The following is a 27500-nucleotide window of genomic DNA, read 5'->3' as shown; positions in this document are numbered from 1 at the left end:
ATATATATATACATATATATATATATATATATATATATATATATATATATATATATATATATATATATATATATATATATATATATATATATATATATATATATATATACACATATATATACATATATATACATATATACAGATGTATACAGATATATATACATATATATACATATATATATACATATATACATACATATATATATACATATATATCTACATATATTTATACATGTACATATATATATACATATATATATACATGTACATATATATATACATATACATACACATACACATACATTTACATACATACATATACATGCATACATATACATACATATATATACATGCATACATATACATACATATATATACATACATACATATATATATACACACTTTTTCTGTCAACTGTCGGGAACATCCAAAATGACATTATACCATCTTATAATATTGCGACGCGTTAAACTGTCTTTTTTGACATTAAGATGATGGATCATAGATACCATAACGTGTTGGTGGAAATTTTAACCGAGTTCAGATAATTAAATCGGTACTGAAAAACCGTTTTTTTCTTCTTGATGTTATGAAGTTTGTTTTATTGTATTCTGGTTATATTCCTTGCTTTAAATGTTGTTCATGATGGAATTGGAAGGAATGTAGAAAAGCATTGATCATCTTCCGTAAAATGACAACTTATTAGGATTAAAATGATCAGTTGTGCTCCATAATTAGTAGTACAGTCGATTTTTTGCATTTCGGACTACAGGCGATTTGAAAACTAGCCGAGTCTTAGCAGGACTTGTTTTAAATTAATGACTAACGATCATTTATGGATGCACCCTGAAATTTTATGCTTCTCAAGACCAAGATTTAATGATGATAATTTAATATTGAAACTTATGATGAATTGGTCTTTTAGACGCTTATGTCTGCGCCACTGAGGTAATTTTCCGTTTATGGCAATTCAAGCAATAGGAGCTGTTTTTGGCAAACACTTTAATTGCTTCACCATCATTTGTCCATTGGTTACAGGAAATCGATTACTGACGATAAAATTAAATCCGATTCACTTTACTTGATACTTACTGACAATTTAACACATCAACGTAACGTGAATATTTATATATTTCTGCTTAGCATGTCTTGTTAAAGAAATATGTTCACAACGTATTTGCATGCAATGTTTTAGTTTTAGTTTGATATTTCATGTACAGACTGTACCCGACATAATACTGTTTTTATCATAGAGAATAGGTACCATGGATGAGAGGAACCAAGACATCAGAAACATACTACAATATATAATTGTTCCATTCCACGATGCGTCTCCTCTTGGTACTTCACACTGATTACTTCCTTTTCTAAACGCGCACTTTGAAGTTCTGCGAACTGGATTCATTTAAATCTTTTCATAAACGTCATCTATACATTACAGACCATGTTTGAAATTTCGTAAACCTTGTACATAACCCATTTAGTGCTTATATGATGTCTGTATTTCAGCTTTTGTTTCAGGATTCAAATTAAAATACAATTCAAGGTGTATTAGTTTTATTTTTAACATCGCCATGTACAGTACATGTAACATCATTACTAAATCAGATCCCGCACTTTGAGATTTTCCATTCTGGTTTATGATTAGGTAGACAGGCTCCATTTCTTTCAAGAGACTGTATGGGAACACTGGTCTCTCCCTCGACGATAGATGTTATTCACAACCATTTCGTCCTTTCTGTACGGAATAATGAACTTCTAATGTGCGCGGGTTTCCTCTGAAATTATATTGATCAGTATTATTTATAAAATGTAAGTTTTATATTATTTATAAAATGTAAGTTTTTTAATATAAAAATTATATCTTATGTATATATTGTAATTTCTTGCCAATAATCTAGGTTTGGAAGGTAATGGTTCACACTTTGCAATTCCTGACAAATAATGTTTTATCACGAGATAATATATGTACATATAAGTTACAGTATGTTTGTTTTTATTTCAGTATATGCTATTATAATTTAACGCTGTATTTTGAACTTAACCTTAACGAAAATCAAGTTTATTTTCTACTTCACCTGAATTATTGATTTTGTTGTTATAAACAACTAATTAATATTCAGAAAGACATGATTTTTTTCCTCAATTTCATTTGGGCAGTCGATTCGTAAAATGGACGCAAAATATTCGTAGTATTAGTAACAAGAATAAGTTCCATAAAGCGGGGTAAAGAAAATTTTCCCACGATCGCAGACAATCAGTAACGAGAATACTACGCAAGAATTTTTATAACAATGTGAAGAAAAGAAAAAAATATAATCTTCCTAGCTGTGTGTTGTGCAAGGCCATTTACACTAATTGCCCTGACCCGACACAATCTTCAATTTAAAGAAGTTGCTTCAAACAAAACAAACATAGCTCGTTAAAAAAATCAAAGGAAATTATTATTATTATTATTATTATTATTATTATTATTATATGTTAATAGAAACATGGAAAAATTGTTAATTCAGCATGATGCAAAAGATATTTGTTGTTTTCTTATTTTTATTATTTATTATTATTATTAATATTATTATTATTATTATTAGTAGTAGTAGTAGTAGTAGTAGTATTTTGCCTAATCTTAATAACCTACCGTGGTGATATTTGATGGGCAAAGATCTTTATGCCAATAACCTGGACACTATGTAAGCTTTCATGGATTGTTGAGATGTTAATAAAAATAAAGAAGCATTGTTAATTCAACATGATGCAAAACATTGTTTTGTTACTATTATTATTATTATTATTATTGCCATACTGCCGACATCGTGGCCATATGACTCAAATTGTTAAAGTTACATTTAAAATCCAAAACACACACACATGCATTTTAGACGATTACGAAGGAATCCAGGTCATGGAGAAATTATGATTGAAATGATTAGGATATTTCCCTTAGTTGACACGGAAGAAAGAATGCATATTTACCATTTATTGAACATTTCAGAGGCGATAAAAAAAATGCCAATTGATTCGTGTCAGTGCATATAACATCGACATTGACCCCAATAAAGTGTTTACTTCAAGGACTTGTCAAACTCTTTTATCTAGAAATTTTTCATATTACGATGTGTTAAAGACTGGCCCGTAGTAAAGTGAAACGTGTAAATTATCACTGAGGTAGGTTAGCTATTTTGGACTTCTTTCTTGGTTATATAATCTCTTCGATCGCATTTAAGATGGCACGTTTTCACCGGGTGGTGTATGTATATATATAATTGTTTAGGATAATTTGCTTCAGCAGGTTTGGAAAATGGTTTGTTATTCGGGGAGGGTGGACCAATTTTAGGTTTTAAATACTTAAAACTTCGCTATTGCGGTACTTTGTCTTTTTATCGCGACGAAAAGCTGACCGTAATGTGTGAATATATTATGACATAATTTTTTTAGTAAGAAGATTAATTTCATTAATTAATGTTGAAAGTAACTTTCTACTAAAATATACTGAGACTAAATTAAATTAGTTCGGTATTACAAGTATATACTATTTAATAAATATTGCGCTCTTATGAGCAAAAAGGCAAAACTCTTGCACTATACATATCCTTTGAATCATAAGTCAGCAAAAACCTACACTCTGTGGGTTGCCGAGCTGGCAGATTCCTAAAATTATCTAAATAAGTAAGCTATAAGCTTCACACGCTGATGTGACAAAAAATATTGTCTGTCTAATGACGTACATAGAACCAGATGATATTTTAAGAAACGATGGAGCCTCACTTTGAGATTCTGGCGGACCACAAGAACTAGAGGTATGATCATATTTGGCTGCGTACTAAGAAACTGTATAAAAAGCCAGGAGATTTGCTGACGAATTAGTCCGTTCGTCGGAATCTCAGAGAGGCTTGTATCGTTACAGGTAAGAGTATCGTCTATGTGCAATTTTTATATAGCATAAGGATTTTTAGTGTTAAGATGTTAATCGGTACGTTGCAACATTGGATTATTTTAATATTTCTTAACTATTCTTTAGTGTAATGTATTGGAAAGTTTAATTGTTTGAAGAACTTGTATTTACTTGTAATTATATTATTGATTATAGTAAAAATCGACTTTCGCTACCAACTTCATTCTCAGTAATAGTTAATTCAGAAATAAAAAATAAAATGCTCTCTAAATAACAGTTTATACGCTGACATATTAGATTAAATTCAGCAAAATATATTTATATTAAATGATTGCGGTATTAGTCTGAAATATTGAATTTTAGATTATTTAGCTATCGTGAATTTATTCGATATTTAAATATCTGTATTATATTCTAAAACGCAGATATTATAAAAATGTATGATGTTGGCAAGTGAAGGAATGTCCTAGTTTTATATGTATCTCTTATATCTGCAATTTAAGTTTATGTAGATTGATATTGGAATGTAATTTTATATGTTGAGTATTTCAATAAAACGCGTCCGTTCGCCGGGATCTCAAAGCGGGTTGTATCGTTACAGCATCCCGTACCTCCGCATCGCCATATTTCCCAAGATGTAGTCGTATCTACTACACCGTTATGAGAGACACCTCTCTCTCTCTCTCTCTCTCTCTCTCGTGTCATGGGAAACAACATTACTAAGAGTTTATGAGACAAACGTTATCGTAAAAAAATACATCCTTCCAATGAGTGGATGATTGTCAATAAGACGCTTCCATGCCTTCACATCGTATGCCCATGCGCAGAACAGTCATCTTTTCATAGACGACAGTTATGCCAGGACAGTAGTAGGAAGGCATAGGACAATAATGAGTACGTGTTTCAAAATTAACAGTTTCATCCCACGAAGAAACAAAATAGTTCAAAAAGTGATATCGCCACAATTTTTTCATCTCCGCTATGCTGATATATTTTCTCATACTGATAGATTTCAATATCTCTGTACGAAATATGCATTAAAATGTATTGCTTACGCTGTGCTGTGCTTATCTGAAGTTAATTGTCCCGATTATATGGCGTCACGACCTTAATGGACACATAAACCAGAAACTTGAGAAAATTTTGCAGAAAATCCAAACAAAACTTCATGCTATACGCCTAGTTGCCTACATTACATAAATTTATGTTCGTCGTTTCTCTACGTTAGGATACTGAGCAGCAAAATCGTAGTAACTTAAGACTTACCAGGGCTGGAGATGTCACTATCTTTTCCACGGCCTCCAACTGTCACAAAATGGACAACACTGGCCCTCTGTGAACAAGGCATATTTACACAGTGCCATGTCACAACCTTTGCACGGAAAAGACGGCGAGGGATCACCTACTGTATAAAATATTGAACAGTCAGCTTATAGGAATTATAACTGTTTGGGTTTTTTTTTGTAATAATCTAATCTTGGTAATCTTCCAAAATGAGCATCATCGTAAGTGCTAACCATGAACTGTTCAAATTAAAAATGTAGCTGTCTTGGTATATGAAGCCACTTACTAATCAGGCTACTGTGATACTTAGAATTTGTCTCCCCAACTGTCATAAAAATATAGATTACTCCAATAAATTAACTCAAACAACATCAACGGATCTCTCTGTGTGGAACTATCCTAAACGTTCATGGTTTCTTCACGATTAAGGCCTTCTGAAACAGAACCCGTCAAGAAATCCGATCTAGCGACAGACAAGTGTGCCAGACATGTTTACCTTTTGAGTTGCAACAGACTCAGAAGACAACTTAGAAACAAATTAAGCTGTTAGAACTTGGTCTCTAATTTGTGTTTTATCGATTTCTTTTACTTCATGAATCTCAATATAATTTACATATATAGCTGGGATCTCGGTAAAAATATTTTTAAACTAGAAGATGACAAAAATTGTCTAAACCATTTGGTATATGCCTGTGAAAGTAAACATTCGTGACCGATGGTATACTAGCTGCAACTTTTTATGGTCCATGCACAAAATGTGAACTCTTCGGCAGGTGATACAATAGTCGTTATCGGCTGTACAAATTATCTATTTTGGAGATGCAAATATTTTAGTCTCCACCAATGCGAACAGTAAAGCCTTCTGTAACAGTTAGTCAAGACATTTAATAAAATTTAGTGCGCACAATCGATTTGTTTACTTATCAGAATGGAATTCATTTTCATACGAACGATACTGAGTATGGCTCCACTGCGTTTTCTGCTCTGCGATAACACAATTTTATGCATACGACAATATTCTTAACTGGGTTCAGACCAAAATTACCACACCCAATTCAAGTTGACAAAAGGGAGGAAGACATTATAAAGCAATTGCTCGTTCTTTATTTGAAAATGGAAGGATGCAAACTATCCATTTTCTGGATCATGCAGAAGCTTTATGGATTACTTCATCTGCATCATTTTGCTTACATTACACAAAAACCATAAGTCAACCTACAATGAACCCTACACAAGATGTTGAACTCCGGTGGATTAATGTGTAGCAAACGGCGATTGAGGTCCATGCTATTTTAAAGGTGGCATACTACTGTATGCTTATACATAACATTAAAGAAATATAATTCCGATTTAATGCCTCTATTGAAGCTATTATGGGAGGCGAGGGGGTAAAGTCTTTTTGATCTTTCGTTTCGAGACAAGTAACTGTGATGCAGAGTTGAAAATTAAGTTATGGTCAGAAATTTAGAAAATTTGACAGTAAATTTTAATACAATTGTTTACATTAAACATTTTAGTATTTTTCTCAACAGTACATTTAATTTTTCAGCATTCTATTAGTCAAATTGTACCATGACGAGGTCAGATAACACGGTTGATATTCTTACCCATCATCTTTATCCGGCACATGGTACAAAACGGAGGCTTTCTCGAGAAAATATACTTGGCAAACGTTTGGCACACATTGTACCAGGAACCAATTCGCGATTTTTAATCTGGACCTCAGCTGTGAGGCGAATGATTATGATATTAAAGTTTTCCTCACCATTATATGGTAAATGGCATACATTAAATGCACACATTCAGTTATATCGTCTTATTGCGAGGCTAGAGACAGACAACCTGGGATAGTGTCAAAAGATCATGTCTGCTGAGCCACGTGTGAATGTATAGAGAATTGTGCTTATTTGCAAGTGGTATAGATTATAATGTCCATGCCTACTTAGAATACAGATGTAGAAAAATAACAAAGATAGACCACGGGTAATGTTCTCCATAAATACTTGATATAACGATGTAGAAACAGTATTTTATATTCAATTAATAACATTAAATATGATAATCACTTTTTATGCAGCATTTTAACTTAATTATAGAAATATTAAAATGTCAATTATCTTCAATAGTCCGTACATAAATGTCCTGTCTGTCGAGAAGTTGGTATGGGCATTGGACACGGCAATCCCTAATGTATTCTGATTGATACTTAGCTACCTGCTTATATTTCAAATGTTGAGCCCCTTTCCAAATGGAAAGACTCTTCCTGGACGGTACACATGATGCTTGAAGACACTTCATTTTTGGCTTTATTAAAAATCTCATCGGAGGAATTAGTGGGCCCGAGAGGAGGCTGCCCCAACATCGAACTTGTTGGAGTCAACAAGGATATACATTATCACCCTTTACTACCAGGAAATGTCTGGGTATAACCACGTCATCGCGGCGAGAATTGGTTCTGTGCCTACAACTTCCATTAGGACAATGATACCGCTCGTCATTCCTGAATGATATAAATGATGCTTCGCATCCAGCCTTCCTGGATGATGCCACCTCCAAGAGCTGTAGCATCAGCTCTACTCTGGATTCTAATGGACTCCAATGAGTTTGACAATGCGTTTGGTGAGAAGACGGCTCCATTGACACCGCTTACCAGGCCCACTAATTCCTTTCAGTTGGGTGTGGAGGAGAAATCTGTTTCTTTGATCAGGCGCAGTGCCACACATCACGAATGACTTTATAGGGATAATAGAAAATGGGAAGTTTGCAATCAGATCCCATTCCTAAGTCTCAACCGTGTACGAAGACAAGTTCCTGCATATGATCTGACGGTGTAGTTGGGTGTGAGGGGAACACGTTCCTAACCGAATCCCCGTACCATGAAATGTATGAATGTGACCGGTGAATGTTCGCGATCGGGTGACCTGTGATATGTGACATCGGTTTAGACACCTGGACAAACCGACCGGTGACCGATCACAAGACATTGATCGGCAACTGGATTGGTGACTGGTCAGTGACCGTTAAGGCGACATAAATATGTCAGAATCTTGTTCGTCCGATTCATCACTATAAAGGATACGGTGTTGATCCTTAAGCTTGGGTGAGTTGGACACCCTACCTCGTAAATGCTGGGTGTGGTGAACTTCCTCACACGCTTGAGGGTGCGACGCGCTTCCCATGGTGTGGGGCATGCGCGGCATCTACCTCGCTGGAGAGTCTGATTGTGAGATCCGCTATGTTATTTCTCCTTCACGGGTGTGAGGGTGACGACGCACTCCTTGAACATTCATCCCCACATTCTGGAGGCGTGTCGCCTGCCTCAGAAGAGACTGACTGCATACTCTTCCAGTCAAAGATGTGCTTTTTTTTCACCTAGAGAGCTGATTGTTTCGCGACGAGACTCGGAATGATTTGCAAGGGAGAAACCCAAATGTTCTGAAGAGGAGGTGTTGCTGCCCATTGTATATGTGCGTCTGAAGAGAACTGCAAGGACTGTACGTGTGTGCGCGCAGGATGGAGAAAGGACATTTTATATATGCGTCTGTAGAAGAGGCGGGGTGACGTTTCCTCATCATATGTGCGTCTGGAACCGGTTACCTTCCAGATTTCAGCTGAGCAAAGATTGAGTCGTGCGTGTTTTCAACGGGTGAGCAGTGTGGGGGAATGTCCCAGTTCCGTTCTTGTGGCAAAACTATCCCCAAGATTGTCCCCTAATTGTTGTCTGAAACAAATATTTTTTTGGTAGTAAACCAATTTGTTCTACTACAATATGTTTTTCAACAATAATTTCCTATTCATAATACCTTAGGAGAACTATTACTTCGCAAATCCAACCCTCCCTGGCTAAAACATTTTAGCTAAAAAGCCAAGTTATCTGCACTACCTAGATGGTAGTTGCCGTGGTCTCTCCTCGGTACAGGAATTGGCGCCAAATCCAGTGAATATTTCAGTTTCTACTAGAGCGGGAAGCACGCCCTAAAAATCGATCTAACTACATGGAGGCAGGGAGGGTGTATGTGTATTATGATCGAGTAAGTTTCGTGGAAGATACCCATTGGGACAACAGTATCATGGTAATGGCCTCATAAATAGGCGACGTAAGACAGTGATGTCTGCTGTCGCATGGAGTAAACCCCGACGTAGAAGGAATGTCAGTCTGAGAGACGGTTCTTTGTATTAATTTAAATTTAAGCTATTGACACTATTTGGCCACAGAGTGGTACTGAACTGTAATGGTACTATATAATAGGTCGCCACCAACTGGAGGAGTTTCCCCAATGCGGGTCTGTGTACATATGCGGGTACAGAATACGTGATATTAGATCATCTTAAGCAGTCCCCTGAGGAATATTTGAAACTAGATTGGGTTCGTTATGGATCATGAGCGATCAATATATGATGGCATGGAGAGAAATTGGTGTGGAATGATCGATTTCTCTGATTTTATCCACATCGATTCCTCAGAAACCAGGCTTTTAACTTGCAATGCACATTCAGGGTTGTTTCAATTAATAAACGCTCATATGAAGTAGATAATGTGACACAATTGCCCATGGAGGGACCTGGGTGAATTGTGGCACAATGGGTAGGCCGAGCCTTACGAGAACCAGTGCGCAATGTCAGATTGGTATACTGGATGTTGATTGACTAAGCTGGCCCATGATGCCACGTAATAGGCAGGATCGGCTTCTTTATCAAACTCAACTCAGATCCATATGGAATAGTCAGAGCGACTAAACAGGTCCATTGCATCCTCTATAATTGTCAATTTCCTTATGTTATTAGCGGGTCATAAGATATGTACTGTACCAAACATGTCCCATATTGCACCGTGCAAAACATCATCGGAAGTGCTTATCAACGAGGGCTTCTCCATTCCCATTGCTGCTCTGTCGTGTAATGTTCTACAAGTCCTCCATTCCACCCGACAACGATATAACAGTTGAATGCTGTTTGTCTTTGTTGATTAGCATGTTAACAAATGATGTACTCTGGCAGCAAAATGCGATGGACGTCCCTTATCGACATTGAGAAGGCAGAGTCTTCTCTTGTCAGTGAGATCTAGAAGAGAGGATGGAGCGTGTTGAGCATAATTAATAGCGTCTAGGTGAACCTGACAACGCTGACGTCTCCTCTGCAATATGAAACTGGAGCAGACTACCTAAAGGATCGGTCCACCGTGCTCGCAGAACGTCCTGATTGAGATCTGGTCATTAAGCGGGTTTTCCCGTTGAGTGAAAAAAAATATGACAACGGAGTGACGGCCTACTGGTTGGGTCGAAAATGATTTATCATGATGCGGTGGTAAGGGACGAGTCGGAATTGTTGCTGACCGTGATAGCTTGGATCCCTTCGTGGTTGATCCCTTCGTGGTTGATGAACCGCGTTCAGTGCAATACCCACGGAGAGATCAGTAATTGCCCGCCGTTACGTTAGCATACAAACCGGTGACGTCTTTCCTCAAGGTGCGCTTCTGCGTCTTCCACTTTAGCATCCCCACCTCCGTACTACAGCCCATTGACTATCTGTCCAAAATACTCACGTTGGATACGAGTTCGTGAATACGGTGAATATTGATGGTGTATGGTCACCTTAGCAACACGACAGAGCGAGCTATCAGAGTTTAATATGTAATATCATTAAGGAACACATTTTAATGATTGAGTTTACTCGCAATTTGTTTGCTGCTATTTTCGCTTTTATTTTTTATTCAGATGTAAATGTGTACGTGTTAGCAGGCTTGCAGTTTATTTCGGGATCAGACGCTACACACAACGTTCGATTGTCAATTTAGGTTTGTAGTCAACACTAATCAATGCCTGATTTTTCCTTTGTTTCCAGCCATGGCGAAAGATAGCTACTTAAACAATTGTATAACTATATGTAATCAAGAGTCGTTCTTAATAATGTGCATCATTTATAGTCGAGTGTAACACTGATTATCCAATAACAGGTCCTGCAAGTTCGCACTATTAATGTGTAAAACTAATTATAAAACGTTAATACTAGAAGCCTGGACAACACTGACCTATGTATATGGGATCTGGACACTCTGGCATAGCGCAATCCACAAGCAGGCACGGATCAGTTGCCGGCTTAGGAGTACCTGTTGTACAAAACATTTAACAGACATCCTATATGAAGAAAAAATGCCGTTAGCGTTTTGTAATAATCCAAATGAACCTCATTGTTAGTTCGCACGATGAACTGTTCACATTAGACATGTAGCGGTATAGGTATACGAGGTCACTTAATAACCAGCCTAGCTGGTCCGGACCTTTAGGTCTAATGGTATGTGTGATCTAGTGAGACAGCCGAACCAGGTTCGACTATTGACGGCAAGATTTGAATGTCTCCCCTCCCGTTAAAGAAATGTATATTAGTGCAATATATTGATTTGCTTGATAATAGCAAAAAAGTCCCCTATTTGAATGGAACTCGCATAAACTACAATCCATCAAATGATGCCTCCGTAATAACTTACTTTAAATGTTCATCGTTTCACAAAATTCATAAACGGTATTGTGAATTAATTTCCATATTGTCCTAAAGGTTCTATTTCAAATTCAAATGTACAGAGTTATAAAATGAATTCAGTGGCGTTTCCGAATGAATTCCAATTGCAATGGTCATGATGTGCTAGTAGTTTCAAATGCACTAATATACAAATAATCTTGATGTAGCACAATGACATAATACAAAATGTTCTTGAATGAATTCACAATAATCCGAAATTCCAAGAGCACTTTGCAATTCCAGTGAATAATTTCAATAAATAAATCATCACAAGTAAAACTGAACAAAATAACAATACTGATTCCACTTTGGATGTTAAGATAGGAATGAGTAATTCTGAAATAAACATTTATATAAAAAGATAAGACAACAACAGAGCCAGGATGAGGGTCTTTTTCAAATGAAATACGTAAACAACTTGCTTCTTGTACATTCTTCATTCTTAAAATACTAGGTCTTGAATTCAACATTTGTAAACATGTTTACCTTCGATTAATAATACTCTTAATATATAATCTAAAATCAGCTATTTAATATTCCGGTGACCTAATGGTTGGAGCGTCCACCTCGGATGCGGGAGGTCACGGGTTCGAACCCCGGCTGTGTTATACCAAAGACATAAAAATGGTATTAACGTCCGCCTCGCTTGGTTCTGTGCATTTTGAGGTTGGTGTTGGGACTGGTTTTCCTGGTGTCGGGATAATGTGACTGGGCTAGTCATCACTATAAACTGCCACACTGAAGACATCGTAGCGATATGTCTGAAAAATTGTTAAAGCTTCGTTAAAAAAAGATCCAAATCTAAATCCAAAATGACCAGACGTTTGTCCGATAGGCCCTAAACTCAATTACTGACCAAGGTTAATCGCACAATTTAGATATAACAACATACAATCACAGAAAGGCGAACATGCAATTCAAATTCAGTATACGTAACAATACATAAAATTAAAAAAAAACATTGCGGTCTGCCTCAACGGACGTTCATTTTTTTGTTGCTGGGTGTGGGAGGAAGGTCTTTACTCTGTCTGAGATAGGAACATGTGATGCAGAGGTGAAAATAACAGTTATTTTTAGTACTTTATAAAAATGGACAGTAATAAAATTGTAATCTTAAAGAAAAACTTTAAATTAAAATTTTAAAATAATTTTTTTCTGCATTATATTTAATTTTCAGCATTCTGTTATTCTACTTGTATCATAATGAGACCAGATACCATGGTTTTATATTTGTCCTCCTCATCTTTATTCTCGTGTTGATCTTTTTATCCTGCTAACGGTATTAAATTGAAGCTTTCTTGAGTAATATACAAACAAATTTTGGCACGTAATGTGCCAGGAGCTAATCTGCAATGCTTAATCTGCACCAGGGTTGCGAAGTCTGGTGGTTATGGTGCTAGACAGTTTACGACACCAATATTTGGCGAATGGCATACAGTAAATGCACAGAGATTTAGTTACATGGTCTTAATGAGAGGAGGGAGACAACCTGAAGTGAGACAACTGTCATAAATATGTGCATTTTTAGAGAGCACTTGTCTTCTGAGCCAGATGTAGTGAATGCAGATAGAATTAAATGTGAACAGAGGTACTTGCATGGGGTATGGATAACGTTCTCCAAGCCTACTGAATATAAAGAGTAGAAAAATTATTATATCATTCAATTAATAACATTTATAAATAGAATATTACTTGTCATGCAATAGTATAAGATTTATGAATACTGGAATTTAGCATGACACTGAAACAAGCAAATCGATGAATTGCATCATGGGAACGTTAACAATGTTCAAAATATATTTCTCTTTAAGGGTTAGGTAAAGATAGTCCATACGTAAATGTCCTTTCTATATAATTGTCCATCATCACTCTGAATACGAGTGATATGAATTGCGCATTTCTTGAGAATTTGTTGAATGTATTGGATCCAGCTGCCTCTTACTGTAATCTGATTTATATCAATTTGGCAGCCTACATTTCAAATGTCGGATCTATGCTGAATAACGTTCCTTTTCTAAATATCGGTAAGTCTTTTATCTTTCCTTTCCCTATCCAGTTCATATAGTGCATAGTTTGCACGCCATGAAAGTTCCATACAAGAATCGCCACATTTTTAAAAACTCGAGTTCCAGGGTTAACATTAAATTTGATTGGTTGAAGCAGCTCTGCCAAGGATATTCCAAGCAAGTTAAAAAATTTTGGTGGTGAAATATTCAATAATGTATTAAGTGCTTCACGAATATAAATATCAGTTTCATTTCTTTAATTGCCGATACACTCACGTCTCAGTTTCAAAGTTTCAACAAGTAACACTTGGTCACTTTCATGCTTGTTTGAGTGTAACACTTGGTCACTTTCATGCATGTTTGAGTCAGCGATTTTGTGTGTTCCGATATACTTGGAACGATGTAACCAGTTATTCTCGTCACTCCCCCACCACACATGACAGTATCTTGCACGCATTAATTCATATCCACTTCAGCACAACAGAGTGGATTTGAGAAGGTTTGATACACGTTAACCCAGATTATTCGCATCACCAGCTTACTGTTTCACAATCTCCATTAGCATCATATTGCATCTAGATTATACATCCTGGCTTTGGGCCTTCTGTGCTCCTTGTTCTTCTGCACGAGTTGTCCCATCTTCAAGCTGGAGTTTGCATTGTTACAATGTCAACTGTGAGTTCGTCCCAAATGAAATGCGTCAGCTTGTAGCTACACTATCCATACGGGGTTAAGAGCTGAAGGCTTAGTATATTCTTTTAGCTGATCTTGCATCTTTTTGGTGGCACAAAGTGCACCGTTGCACGGCAAGCTGACTACCAGTTTCTTTTCCTATATCATACTGACAGTGGGGCAAAAAGCAACAGGTTAGCTGTACACTCTGGATGACCACCTGGGCATTGCAAATCCTTTTCTTGTCCCTTCATCAAAGCTCCATTCCATCTAAGTTTATTATTGGAAGCAAGCCGTTAAGATAACCTTGCCAAATGCGATGCCAATAGTTTCTGAAACGTTCTGATACGGCTTATTGCTACTTACTTGTTGTATTTCATCTGCCATCTATTGCTATGTTATAATACCGGGTTTTCGTACCACAACTCACATTAACATTTTTAAATGCTTATACGTTTTAGCCGTATCACTTTTATTTTAATTCTGACTCATTCATAGCCAGAATATTATATGTTGTCTGTATGGTGCTTCTGGATGGGGTGACATTCATGTTTGCCGCAAGTCGCACTTGGGTAGTACCTACAAATCGTGTCTTGATCACCGATTGCAAGTCCTTCATTTGGTACGTTGGGGTTTATTCCTGGCATGCTGGCCTTCGCTTCTTTTACAGCTTCTATGAAGGTGCTTGAAAAGTTGTACTTTACAAATTTTAGTATTATTTTACAGCAGACTCAACATTTCGTGTTCTTTGAAATTTGCATGGGCCGTTGCAATGGGAGATGCTTTCTTTTGATCCTTTAGATGTATTCCAGGCATCTGCCTTTTTTAAATTATCTACAAGTATAACTCCTTAGAAGTCATGACAGTCTATGGTCTTCTTTTAGTACGACGTTGTACCGCAACAGGGCGCAGTAGATGCATTGGCTTGGATGAACCTTCATAGTCTTGTTTAATGTAGAGGTTCAATCAGCACTAGGCGTGACTACTTGGGAAAGTTCAGCTTCACTCATTCTGGCAGCAGACCTGGGCTGTGCTGAAACAGGGACAGTGGGTATGTCTTCACTGTACAGAGTACTTTCCTAATTCCAACGAGAATCACCTCACTGGAACTTGGTTATGGTCGCCTTTCATCTTTGCATCATTCAGTACAAAACTTTGCATTGGTCTGAATCCTGGTTGCAGCTCTAATATATGTAAACGTGTCAGTAGTTTTGGGTTTACACTAACAACTAGGCATAGCAGCTACCACATGACGAATGTTTTGTACTTGTTTATTGCCATGTCCAGTATCTGACGACTTCGACTTATTGTGTATTTTTGGCATTCTGCAGGATCCTTCATGTTCCACTGCCACCAGATCGAATGCTGTGTCTAACCTGTGTATGAGTGACCGCTTGTTGTGTTCAGCAGATACTTGTAAACTTTACAATAAAAAACTTTTATTACCTGAGTTTAATATTTGTATCATAATCAAAAACTTTACTTATTTTTTCAACAAAAGTTACCAACATTTTATTTTGAAATAAAATTACATTTGCTGTCATGAACACTTCTATATCCATTTTTCTAGATATTATTCCCAATTACAAATTATATTCTAAACGTTACAAATCCAATAAATGCAATTCTTTTAATAAATTGAATTTCTCACTTGTAAGCAGATCCGGCCTCTTAATTCTTTGCCTAGCAGCCATACAGCATAATTTCAGATTGCTACTTTTTTGGAATTAGTTCATGAAACTTGACAATAATTTCTGAGTAAGTTTAAAATCTTCCTTTCTTGAAGATTTTGTTTTACTGATTTGGTGTAAGAGGTCTAAACTGACCACATTATCACCCACCCCTAAACCTTTTTTTTAAGCTGACCAAACTCAGGAAGACATTCAGGAGGAATTGTGCCTTGTTAGCATAGCCCGATATTGTTGTTGTTGTTGTTATAGGGTTTAATGCCATTTTTCGTCACAAGATAGGCTATAGATGGCGGCCAGTGTAAATGGTGGAGGAAGAACTAGGGAAAATCCCGGAAAGAACCATCGACCCACGAGAAGTTACTGGCAAGCTTTCTCACGTACCCACATTGGCCAAGCTCGATACTCGAACCCACGTAGACAGGTGAGATGGCAGTGATCCGTAACGGTGAGCGCTATAGACCACTCGAAGAGTCGGGGCCCCCTCCCGATATTGTTACTTAAGTGATATTGGAAAATATGGCACTACCAAGACGAATCTCTTCGGACACTTATAAATAATGCTTTATGTATGTATGTTTCAAAGTTTTTAACATTTTTTTTTTTGCACGCATTTTTCTTCAAATTACGCCGCTTTAGAAAGGACGAAGGTGTTTCCTTACCTGGACTATCTGTCCCAAAACTTATAGGTAGATAGAGTCCCCTGCAGAGCACGGGCAGAACAGTTACTAATAGCTTCAAGCAGTTCTTTGCACTAGAAAATCCCATTCCTTATTAGAGTTATGTTTCTAGGGCAGTCGATGCAACAGGCCTTATTTTATAAAATTACCTAGTGATGAAAAACGAAACATATGCATTAAAATATATGTCAGATTATAATTATCAGTTACAATCGAAGTAATCAGTTTTTCAAACGAAGCGAACTTTATGAATATTAATTTGCTTTGATTATATGGTAAAAATGGGATATTTAGTAAAATACTAGCTTCTAGCGATTTGTAACAGTACCACGCTGTGTACGTGGACTTCATGGAGCATCGAAGTTGATATATTTTTGATGTCTAAGAGAAACGAATTTAAAGACCTATTGTACTAGAAGTAAAGCCAAATGTAACTAGAACCAAATCATCAGATCTTGATCTCTATCTCGCTGTACACACACACACACACACATATATATACATACATATACACACATACATATATACATATATGTATATAATCCATGCCGTGAAAAATTACATCCGTAAATTATTAACCAACATGCAGAAAGATGGCTCCAGTAGGTTTCCAGCTGACATTAAAGGTCTACTAGAGTCATAATGGTCATTTTTCACTAAATATAAATGCACATATATATTCTGATGAACAAATCTAACGCCTGGTACATGGTTTTTAGCAAGAACAATAATAAGAACAATAACACGAAAAAGAACACTGAACGCCATTACGCCGGTTCGCCGTGTCCGAATGGCTATTTTTAGAAACTGATATCACTGCGTGTGACGTTTCACAACGATAAAAGCGCCATTGGAACGAAATGCCCCAGCTTAAAAAGAGTTCTCAAGTTTATAACTGAAAAATCTTGCCCCTTGTTTCCCACTAATAACACACGCGTAGCTGTGTTGGACCACAGCTAACGAAAAAGCGATAATGTTATCAATAAATCACTTGCTCCACAGTAAAGTGCCATGCTTGGAACCATCGTAATGACAGGTAATCTATCCCACAGGGGTTCGTTACAAAGAGTTTGACATCTTGACTAATGCCGTGTAGAAGTGCCGTTTTGCATTCGGATAGTCTTGGATTTCACCATTGACCGAAATGCAAGATGCGGACAACCTCGAGTCCGCAGTTAATATCGTTAATGTACATTGTGATGAGTTTTAATTTTGGTGGCAAAAACAAATATTGATTTTGGTAAATTTGGTGTTGATTGCTGGTTACATTGGTGTACCGTGCATTGTTAAGTCCTGAAACATACTTATTGTTGAACTACAGACTCGAGGTTGTTCGGATCTTACCTTCGGGTTAGTGGTGAAATCCAAGACTATCCGAAAGCAAAACGGCACTTCTAGATGGCATTTGTCCAGACGTCAAAATCGGCGAACAATTATTGCATTTTCTCCATTATGTCACAAACTGAACGAAGTGTGTCGAGCTGTTTTGAAAACTGAACTATTCCAGATTATGACTGGCTTAAGTTGGAAATTAGCAGACGCAATTAGGATAAACTAGCAGTGTTGGGACTACAGAGGGGTGCGGAATGGTGTCATCCCTTGTGTTATATTGTTACAGGTTAGAACCCTCATCCCTCGATTCATGGACGGATACTCCAAATTTTCTTTGTAACGAACCCCTGTGATCTATCCACTGGACAATAGGAAACGTTTACCGCAGTCCATTGGTATTTTTTTCTAGGAAGACAACTACGCAAAACGCAATATATATATATATATATATATATATATATATATATATATATATATATATATATATATATATATATATATATAGGCTTTCTTCTAAATCGTCTTTAAACAGAGGAAACATTCCGAATCACGTTAGTAAAGATAAATGTCATTTCATAGTATCATATGATATAAAATAAACGTCGAATTATTAACAGAAACGAGACACAAACCTGATGAAAAGTCATGAAAGTAAACTAAATCAAAAGAATACTCACACCAGGTAAAACATTAACCGAATATAAGAAGTTGTAGATTTCCAAACCCTGATGAATCGTGGACGCCCTGTATAAACAAATGCAGGGGAATGAATCAAATTCATACAGTACATGCATTAACAAGCAGCTCGTGAAAAACAGATCCCTTCATGAAGTCCGTGCACTAGTGCCATAGAGACAAGCAAAAACTGACCGCGCATTATAAATATGTATTCTTTTAATCTCGACAGCCAAACTTAGCATGACAAATATATTTTAATATGTACATAAAGGATTACACAAGCTTTCTAATATTCTTGTATATTTATAGACTTTGTCTATGCTCTATATATGTGTAAATATGTCTCGACCAATATTTTTGTCTATTGTTTTAGGGCTATTGATAATACGAATTGGCCTAATGGTGGGTGGGTGTGGTATAGTCAAGTAGTACGTAAAGTAAGTAATGAATTTAAAATTATTTATTATTAACTCTTTTATTTAAAATAAAAACTGTCATCTCAACGTTTTAGAGCAAACTGTTTTACGGAAAATGTATTTATATGTGCGAAAATAGGCAATATAATATCGTATTTTACGCGTAACAGATCACAGCATTGGGATAGTGTTGAGCTAATGAATTGTAATTATCTTGTTACATAAGGACTAATCAAGATGCAACGAACGTTCTATTTTTCGTATCATTTGGCATTGTGTACAATGTAAGTGGCAAACATCACGATGCAAGGTAATAAAGGCTGTCATATTGGTCGTCTTCTAGTCAACCCAGTCCCTTGATTGGCAATCATATTACACACATGTAAATCGGGTATCAAACTTTCCATATTGAAAATACAGTTGTGGTCGGTACTGATTATAGCAAAAAGAATCAAAAACATTCCTGAAATACGTACTTTAAATTGACTTATATGCTTGTTTACGTTTTACTTCTCTTCGCGTAAGCTTTCACCGATGTACTTTTCTAAGCATTAAGCCGCCAAACTTTATATCTTCTGGATAGTCATTCTTTTTCAGTCTTAATAGCAGTCTTCACATAAAGAAAATTACGTGGCATTAGTTACTTATTCTAAATAAACAGTTTATGTATACATAAATAATATTGTATATTTAATTTAATTGCAAATATAAATATTCTAGTTGTGGTATGCATTTCCGCTAGTGTGTGAGAAGGCACTTAATGCAAAACAAGAGACCACCATTAATACTAGCCGCCATGTATAGCCTATCGTGCTGAAAAATGGCGTTAAACCCCATAACAACAACAACAAAACAAGAGAGTGATTCAAATCAAGACAAATAAAAAAAATTAATAAAATTATCAACTGATCAGGCAAGAAATGTGATTAGTTGCATACTTTACTAGATGGAACTTCGTAGAGTTCTGGTGGATGTCACGATCGTCACTAATCGTGACTGTTAAACGAAGTATAGCACATCATGCTTAATGACGATGACTATGACATGTATTCGTGTGTATATCCATGTGTTTTCTACATTGAATTCTACGGTGGGTCGAATATGCCACGTACCGGGAAAGAGTTGACACTTATTTGTACAGTCAGTTGTGCACATGTTAGCCATGATTTAGTTACATTTTTCTATATTTGGGATAACTAGTTATTTGTGTTGTTTTGTGTTGAGATTTGAATATTGGATAAATTAATTTATAGTCAGATACATAGTCAATAAGATTAATTTCTAAATCTTTGGTTGAAAGAACTTTCTCTTTCAATAGCTTCAATTGTTCACAGATATATGTCCAAAAACAAGTTCAAAAGGACTAAAATCTAACGATTCTTGAACTGATTCCCAAACAGCAAGCAGGAACAAATGAACACCCTCATCCCAATTTGTTTGTGTATCAAAGCGGTACTACCGAATCATATTCTTCCAAGTTTGATGAAAATTTCCTAAGTCCCTTGAGTTTCAGAATGATACAAAGAAGGATTAAACTGTTAGACGCCTAATTCGAGCATAACTTACTGGAAAATTCCAGACATAAAATATGACCTTTGATCAGATTGGACAGATTCGAGCATAACTTACTGGAAAATTCCAGACATAAAATATGACCTTTGATCAGATTGGACAGATTTGAAAAGGCCACAAAGTGTTAATTTTTTTTGGTTATCTAAGCTTTTATTATGGTTAAGATTTAATATTCCATAAATATATTGACTTTGGAAATCTTGTAGATGCACACATTATGGTCAACACGTATTAGTTGCCTGACTTGGTCATAGGTAATGGGCTGACAGTCTACCATTACTCTGCTATATGGTTCGTCTAATACAGGTATAAGTTGCAGATGAGCATTATATATCTTCTGATTGGGTTTTCCTACCATTGGGAAAATTTCTATAGTATTCAGAAACATCACTTTTAATTTTCGGCCAAAAGTAATGATTCAAGATCTTGTAATAAGTCTTACTTGCAGATGAATGATGATAAAACTGAGGCCATTCTGATCACAACAAAAAGACTTTCTCATTCACATCCTTTACTTCAAACAATAAATATCAGCAACACCAACATTAAATTCACACAATCAGTACGAAACCTAGGTGTTACTCTGGACAGTACTCTCACATTGCACCAACATGTCATGAACATATGCAAGGCTGCATATCTTGAGCTGAGACACATCAGCTCAATTCGCAAATATCTTTCAGTTGATGTCACTAAAACACTTGTGTGTTCATTAGTACTTTCAAGACTGGACTATTGTAACTGAATTCTGTCTGGTTCATCTCAATATCTGCTCCAGAAACTTCAAAAAGTTCAAAACACAGCTGCTCAGATCATACTAAGAGTACCACGATCAGAGCACACCTCCCCGCTGCTCTGTACCCTACAATGGCTATCCATTCGATCCAGAATCAAACACAAAATTTGTTCTCTGTGCTACGTTTCACTGTCGGACTCTAGTCCAACATACCTATCCGACCTCACCCATGTGTATATACCAGCAAGATACTTACGCCCCTCTTCTGACAATCGTATACTCATTATTCCCACTATGAAAACAATGTCATATGGATAGCGTTCTTTTGCATACCAGGGCCCAGAAACGTGGAATAAATTGCCCACTGAACTTAGACACAAACACACAGTGATCACATTCAAGAGGGCTCTCAAAACTCACTTATTTTGACTGCAAGAACAAACTGAAAGACCTAATAATGTTTCCTACCTTAAATATTCTCAGCATGTTTTTTAATGTTTTCTAATTTCATGGTGTTTGTTTTTGTAATCATATAATTATATGTTTTTTATCTTATAGGTCTTGTCTAATGTTGTAAAGCGCTTAGAGCTTCTAAAGATTAGGCGCTATACAAAGTCCTCATTATTATTATTATTATTATTATTATTATTAAATGACCAGCCAGGGGAATTTTCACGGGCTAGACTAAGATTTTCCTGTCGATATGACTTAGGAGCTACAGTGGAAAGTTAACTGACCTCTTGCCACCAGCGGGTACCTCAGATGATCTCCATTTTCTCATATGGATCCTATTGTTCCCAAAATAGCAAACTTGTCTTGTGTGGCTTCGGTTTCGCAACGAGCTCTCTGAAACAAACAGGAGATCTGTGGATCTTCCTGTTCCAAAACTAATGATGTAAGCATGTAAGGGTGTATTGCTGCAATATTCAAAGACTTTCCAAAGTCCAGTCTCGTGAAAATAATAATTGCGTTTGCCCAAACTCTGCTGAGCGAAAATGCCCTAGAAGCAATTTCTCGGTCTAGTGACGCTAGCCTAGAATCTGTGTGGTTTTGATTATTTTTGCTACCAGTTTGCAAAATATGCTTGTTACAATTTTGTGACATGAAATCAAGTTTGCATCCATAAAATATGTTGCATTTTAATTTCAAGCATGTAAGATATTATAACACACACACACACACACACACACACACACATATATATATATACCAATCAGAACGGAAAGTGCTATCCCTGGTTTCCTATAGTAGAATGCTTGATAATAGTTGGCGCAATTAATATTTATAATACAAATAATACTATCATACAGGTTAGAGAATTTGTAATTCGTACTCTACGGAGATTCGAACCCAGGTTTGCGGATATATTTATTTATTCGAGGCCTCCTTGCAAATAAGACAGTGATTGCCAAGGATCAAACCTATTATACTTGTTCTGATTACATTGTGTTTGGCTTGTAGTTTTGTCATTTCAACAGTAAGTCATATAGAATATTATGGCACATGATGTTTGCCAAAGAAGTTAATATTTTTTCTCAGAAGAGTTCATTTCAGATTTTGCTAATTGGGTTTTATTATTCTCTGGCATTGCAATTTAAATTATGAACGAAAGTCTCAGGAGTCCAAAGATGGCTTTATATGAAATCCCTATTACTTTTTGTCCCGTTTAAACATGTAGATGTTATGCACAGGTTATATATCCATAATTGCGACATAGCGATACAGTTCAGGTTTAAATGCCTTTTTTTTTTCGGCAGGCGAGGCCATGCCAAGTGATACCCCATGTGGAGTTGATTGCACTTGTGGAGAAAATGGTCAGATACAACGCCAAATGGTTGCATGTGCACGACGGAATTGTGAGAGTCTCATTGTGCCCAAGGGCCAGTGCTGTCCTGTCTGCGGTTGTACAGTCCAAGGGAAATTATTTGAAATAGGTAGTAACAACAACAGCAGCAGCAGCAATAATAATAATAATAATAATAATAAAGTTATGAAGAAAATAACCATAAATGATGGTGAATTAAATGTATGTTGTTTTGTCTTTTTTATGTTTAAAGGGCACATAGACACATAACAGTTGTTAACATACCGAACCTGTCTAGTTGCAAGTCCGGCACGCACGCTAACAAATGTTACCAATTGTTAAAATTAAATTAAAAGACTACGTGCAAGAGAAAGAAACGTTATAACAGAAGTCATCATCATCATGATTATTGTCGTCGTTATGAAGATTAGATTTTAATTGTCTTTTCATTTCATTTTCTTATAAACTAAATAGCTATCATGAGAACAAATACTGTAGGTCAGATAATTACATGCAAATAAAGGCTGTTATCTCGGCGAACGTTAATGTTATCCCCATATGTACACTGTGATAATGCCATACATCATAAGACACAGGAGAAATTATTATACGCAAATATATTCTGTGATTGTTTTGATATTCAAATATTTATTTGCACTGTACACTAAAGCAATCTTTTTCATCACGGTATCCGACAGCATCTCAACCAATAACATTTTCCACTGTATTTATACAGGTCAGATTGTAAATAATGACCCGTGTCACCCGTGCACATGTCAAAAGAATGGAGAAACTACGTGCGAGAATATAATTTGTTCAAAGCTTACCTGCAAGTATAATGTGGTTCCTAACGGAGAATGTTGTCCAGTGTCAGTGTAGGCAGAGGGCGAAATACTACCTAGCCGGTATCTATCTATCCTATCTATCTATCTATCCCATCTGTCCATCAATCCCATCTATCTATCCCATCTGTCCATCTATCCCATCTGTCCATCGATCCCATCTGTCCGTCTATCCCATCTGTCCATCTATCCCATCTGTCCATCTATCCCAGCTGTCCGTCTGTCCATCTGTCCATCTATCCCATCTGTCCATCTGTCCATCTATCCCATCTGCCCATCTGTCCATCAGTCCATCAGCCCATCTGTCCCATCTGTCCATCTGTCCCATCTGTCCCATCTGTCCGTCTGTCAATCTGTCCCATCTGTCCGTCTGTCCATCTGTCCCGTCTGTCCATCTGTCTGTCTCTCCATATCTCTGTAAATATGTAAATCTCTCCATCTGTCTGTCCATCTGTCCATCTGTCTGTCCGTCTGTCCATCTATCCCATCTCTCCATCTCTCCATCTGTCCGTCTATCCCATCTGTCCGTCTGTCCATCTGTCCCATCTGTCCGTCTGTCCATCTGTTCATCTGTCCCATCTGTCCATCTATCCCATCTGTCCCATCTGTCCATCTATCCCATCTGTCCGTCTGTCCATCTATCCCATCTGTCCGTCTGTCCATCTATCCCATCTGTCCGTCTGTCCATCTATCCCATCTATCCCATCTGTCCATCTATCCCATCTATCCCATCTGTCCATCTATCCCATCTATCCCATCTGTCCATCTGTCCATCTGTCTGTCGATCTGTCCGTCTGTCTGTCCATCTATGCATCCATCTCTATCCATCCATGTTTATGCGTCCATCTCTATGCATCCGTCTTGTCCCGTCCCGTCCCATCTTGTCCCGTCCCGTCCCGTCCCGTCCCATCTTGTCCCATCTCCTCCCTCTTGTCCCGTCCCGTCCCATCTTGTCCCATCCCCTCCCTCTTGTCCCGTCCCGTCCCATCTTGTCCCATCCCTCCCTCTTGTCCCGTCCCGTCCCATCTTGTCCCATCCCTCCATCTTGTTGCATCCCTCTTGTCCCATCCCTCCATCTTGTTGCATCCCTCTTGTCCCATCCCTCCATCTTGTTGCATCCCTCTTGTCCCATCCCTCCATCTTGTTGCATCCCTCTTGTCCCATCCCTCCATCTTGTTGCATCCCTCTTGTCCCATCCCTCCATCTTGTTGCATCCCTCTTGTCCCATCCCTCCATCTTGTTGCATCCCTCTTGTCCCATCCCTCCATCTTGTTGCATCCCTCTTGTCCCATCCCTCCATCTTGTTGCATCCCTCTTGTCCCATCCCTCCATCTTGTTGCATCCCTCTTGTCCCATCCCTCCATCTTTTCCCATCTTATCCCATCCCTCCATCTTTTCCCATCCCTCCATCTTTTCCCATCTTATCCCATCCCTCCATCTTTTCCCATCTTATCCCATCCCTCCATCTTTTCCCATCTTATCCCATCCCTCCATCTTTTCCCATCTTATCCCATCCCTCCATCTTTTCCCATCTTATCCCATCCCTCCATCTTTTCCCATCTTATCCCATCCCTCCATCTTTTCCTATCCATCCATCTTATCCTATCCATCCATCTTATCCTATCCATCCATCTTATCCTATCCATCCATCTTATCCTATACGTATCGATTTCAAAGTGACATGTATTGTTGTCATGGATTTTGTTTTCTACTCTTCCTATCGATTTAAATGTGGCACTATTGTTGTCATGGATATTGTTTTCTGCTCTACGTATCGACCCCGACCGAGTCAAACCAAAGACTTACAAAAATGGTACTAACAGCTGCCTCGCTTGGCGCTCAGCATTAAGAGGTATTGCTAGGACTGGATGGCCTGGTGTCAGGATAATGTGGCTAGGTGGGACATGTCTGCGGCATGATGCCCCACTGCTAGACATCACTATAAACTGCCACATTGCAGACATCGTAGCGATATGACTGAAAATTTTCTTAAAGCTACGTTGGTTTTAATCGCATCACATCACTCTACGTATCGATTTCAATGTTGCATGTGTTGTTGTTACGAACATTGTTTTTTACTGTACCTATCGACTTCAGTGTTACATGTGTTGTTACGAAGATTGTTTTTTATTCTACGTATCCATATCAATGGACTATAATTCCACATTAAATGAGAGTTTTGATTACTAGGTGTTGTTGTACAATTGATTAAGTCTTTTAACTTCAGATTAGATCAGAAATTAAAAACATAGAAAACTATCTTTACGGGTGCTTTCTATCCTAGTAAATTAGGTCACGCAATTACACTTCAAGTAATAGCTGAGGAGGACGAGGAGGAGGAGGCTAATTATTATTATTATTATTATTCAGGCGAAATTGCACAGAATGTTACTTGCAATCCGCTGGTTTGCCAGTCTAATAGTAACATTAAAGCGTAACCCGTGCAATATCCAAATCAACAGCTTCAGTGTGTAGACCCCGTCATTCCAATAGGAACGTGCTGCCCCGAATGTAAAAATGGTGAGTCAGTAACAAATGTGAACAAAGAATATAAATACCGACCGTAAATTTGTTTTGGTGGGGTTTTTTTTCAGTTCGCTATAGAACCTTAACGATTAATTTAAGGAAACAAGGGTACACATTTTGAAATATTGAGGCATTAAGTTTTTATTTGAAAGGTGAACAAAGAGATGATGTGAGGAACCAAAAGGGGTAAACATTAGCAGAGAACACAAGCAACAGAGTGTACTATATATATGGTTGCACTGTTGGCTGTTTAAAAGGGGAGACAATCTCGATGGTTCATGTTATCAATCACCTTATGCAAACATTATCTTAACACGCAATGTGTTTTGTTGAATTCAAAAGTTTAGCTTTGTCACCATGTGCAATTTACGAATTAAAAAGAATAAATAACCAACACGAAATCACATTAACAAATCTGATTTAATAATAGTATTTCATATCTACATTCTGTTTATTTGCAAGGAGAACAGTCCCTAAAATTCAGGTAAGGCATCAATAATGTTCAACGCGATATAATTAAACGTTAAGTTTTCCTGACGTTTTGCGATTTTCGAAGTGGAACAGCCATGTATTAGTATTCTCAGTCTAATAATGTTCTTCTGTCCTGAAATATTGGATAATCCTGAAATAGTTGAGAATGCACATATTACTTGTGACAATAAAAGAAAACTCAAAGGCTTTGATGTATATAGAAACAGATGGTATAACATTACATGTACTCATGGCCCAATCCTGATGTGCTCTCTACTCTTAATGTGTAGGGAGGTAGATTCTATATTTACAATTGTTCGATTTTCAAGTATATACATTAACCTTTTGGATACTTTTCATGAGAATATTATAAATGTGTAATTAA

At 37.0% G+C, this 27500-nt stretch overlaps 2 protein-coding genes across 5 annotated transcripts in view; both read right to left on the bottom strand.

Annotated features, from left to right (window-relative positions):
- Nucleotides 1-1540: 1540 nt before the first annotated feature.
- On the bottom strand, nt 1541-18882 carry LOC149776367 (uncharacterized). Of its 2 annotated transcripts, XM_089942348.1 has the most exons (5): nt 18750-18882; nt 16721-16887; nt 11205-11282; nt 5159-5297; nt 1541-1778 (listed from the first exon to the last, which is right to left on the bottom strand). In XM_089942348.1, the coding sequence occupies exons 2-4, from the start codon at nt 16824-16826 to the stop codon at nt 5176-5178; spliced, it is 306 nt and encodes a 101-aa protein (XP_089798474.1). In that variant the 5' UTR covers nt 16827-16887; nt 18750-18882; the 3' UTR covers nt 1541-1778; nt 5159-5175. The 2 variants fall into 2 exon arrangements, 1 of the variants encoding a protein (XP_089798474.1); XR_016416211.1 differs by lacking the exon at nt 11205-11282 and having other exon boundaries at nt 18748-18882.
- Nucleotides 18883-27058: 8176 nt separating this feature from the next.
- Nucleotides 27059-27500, bottom strand: part of LOC149776366 (uncharacterized) — a 54684-nt gene continuing 54242 nt past the window's right edge. For 2 of the 3 annotated variants that reach the window (XM_089942343.1, XM_089942346.1), the window contains exon 6: nt 27059-27266. In XM_089942343.1, the coding sequence (XP_089798469.1) occupies nt 27225-27266 (42 nt within the window). In that variant the 3' untranslated portion in view covers nt 27059-27224. The remainder of the gene's footprint in view (nt 27267-27500) is intronic. The other variant, XM_089942344.1, reaches the window with a different exon arrangement.

The sequence above is a fragment of the Sinohyriopsis cumingii genome, chromosome 18, assembly GCF_028554795.1.
Source record: "Sinohyriopsis cumingii isolate HCF-2022 chromosome 18, ASM2855479v2, whole genome shotgun sequence".
Lineage (NCBI taxonomy): Eukaryota > Metazoa > Mollusca > Bivalvia > Unionida > Unionidae > Sinohyriopsis > Sinohyriopsis cumingii.
The sequence above is the reverse complement of the archived record's forward strand: the minus strand, read 5'-3'. Positions and strand labels throughout refer to the sequence as shown.

Excerpts from the sequence above, each read along its gene's own strand:
- LOC149776367 (XM_089942348.1), bottom strand. The coding sequence starts at position 16,826 with ATGGGATTTTCTAGTGCAAAGAACTGCTTGAAGCTATTAGTAACTGTT. Across the intron at positions 11,283-16,720 it reads TTTTGGGACAGATAGTCCAG|GTACTCCTAAGCCGGCAACT; the intron begins GTAAGGAAACAC and ends TTTGTACAACAG. Across the intron at positions 5,298-11,204 it reads TCCAGATCCCATATACATAG|TAGGTGATCCCTCGCCGTCT; the intron begins GTCAGTGTTGTC and ends TATTTTATACAG.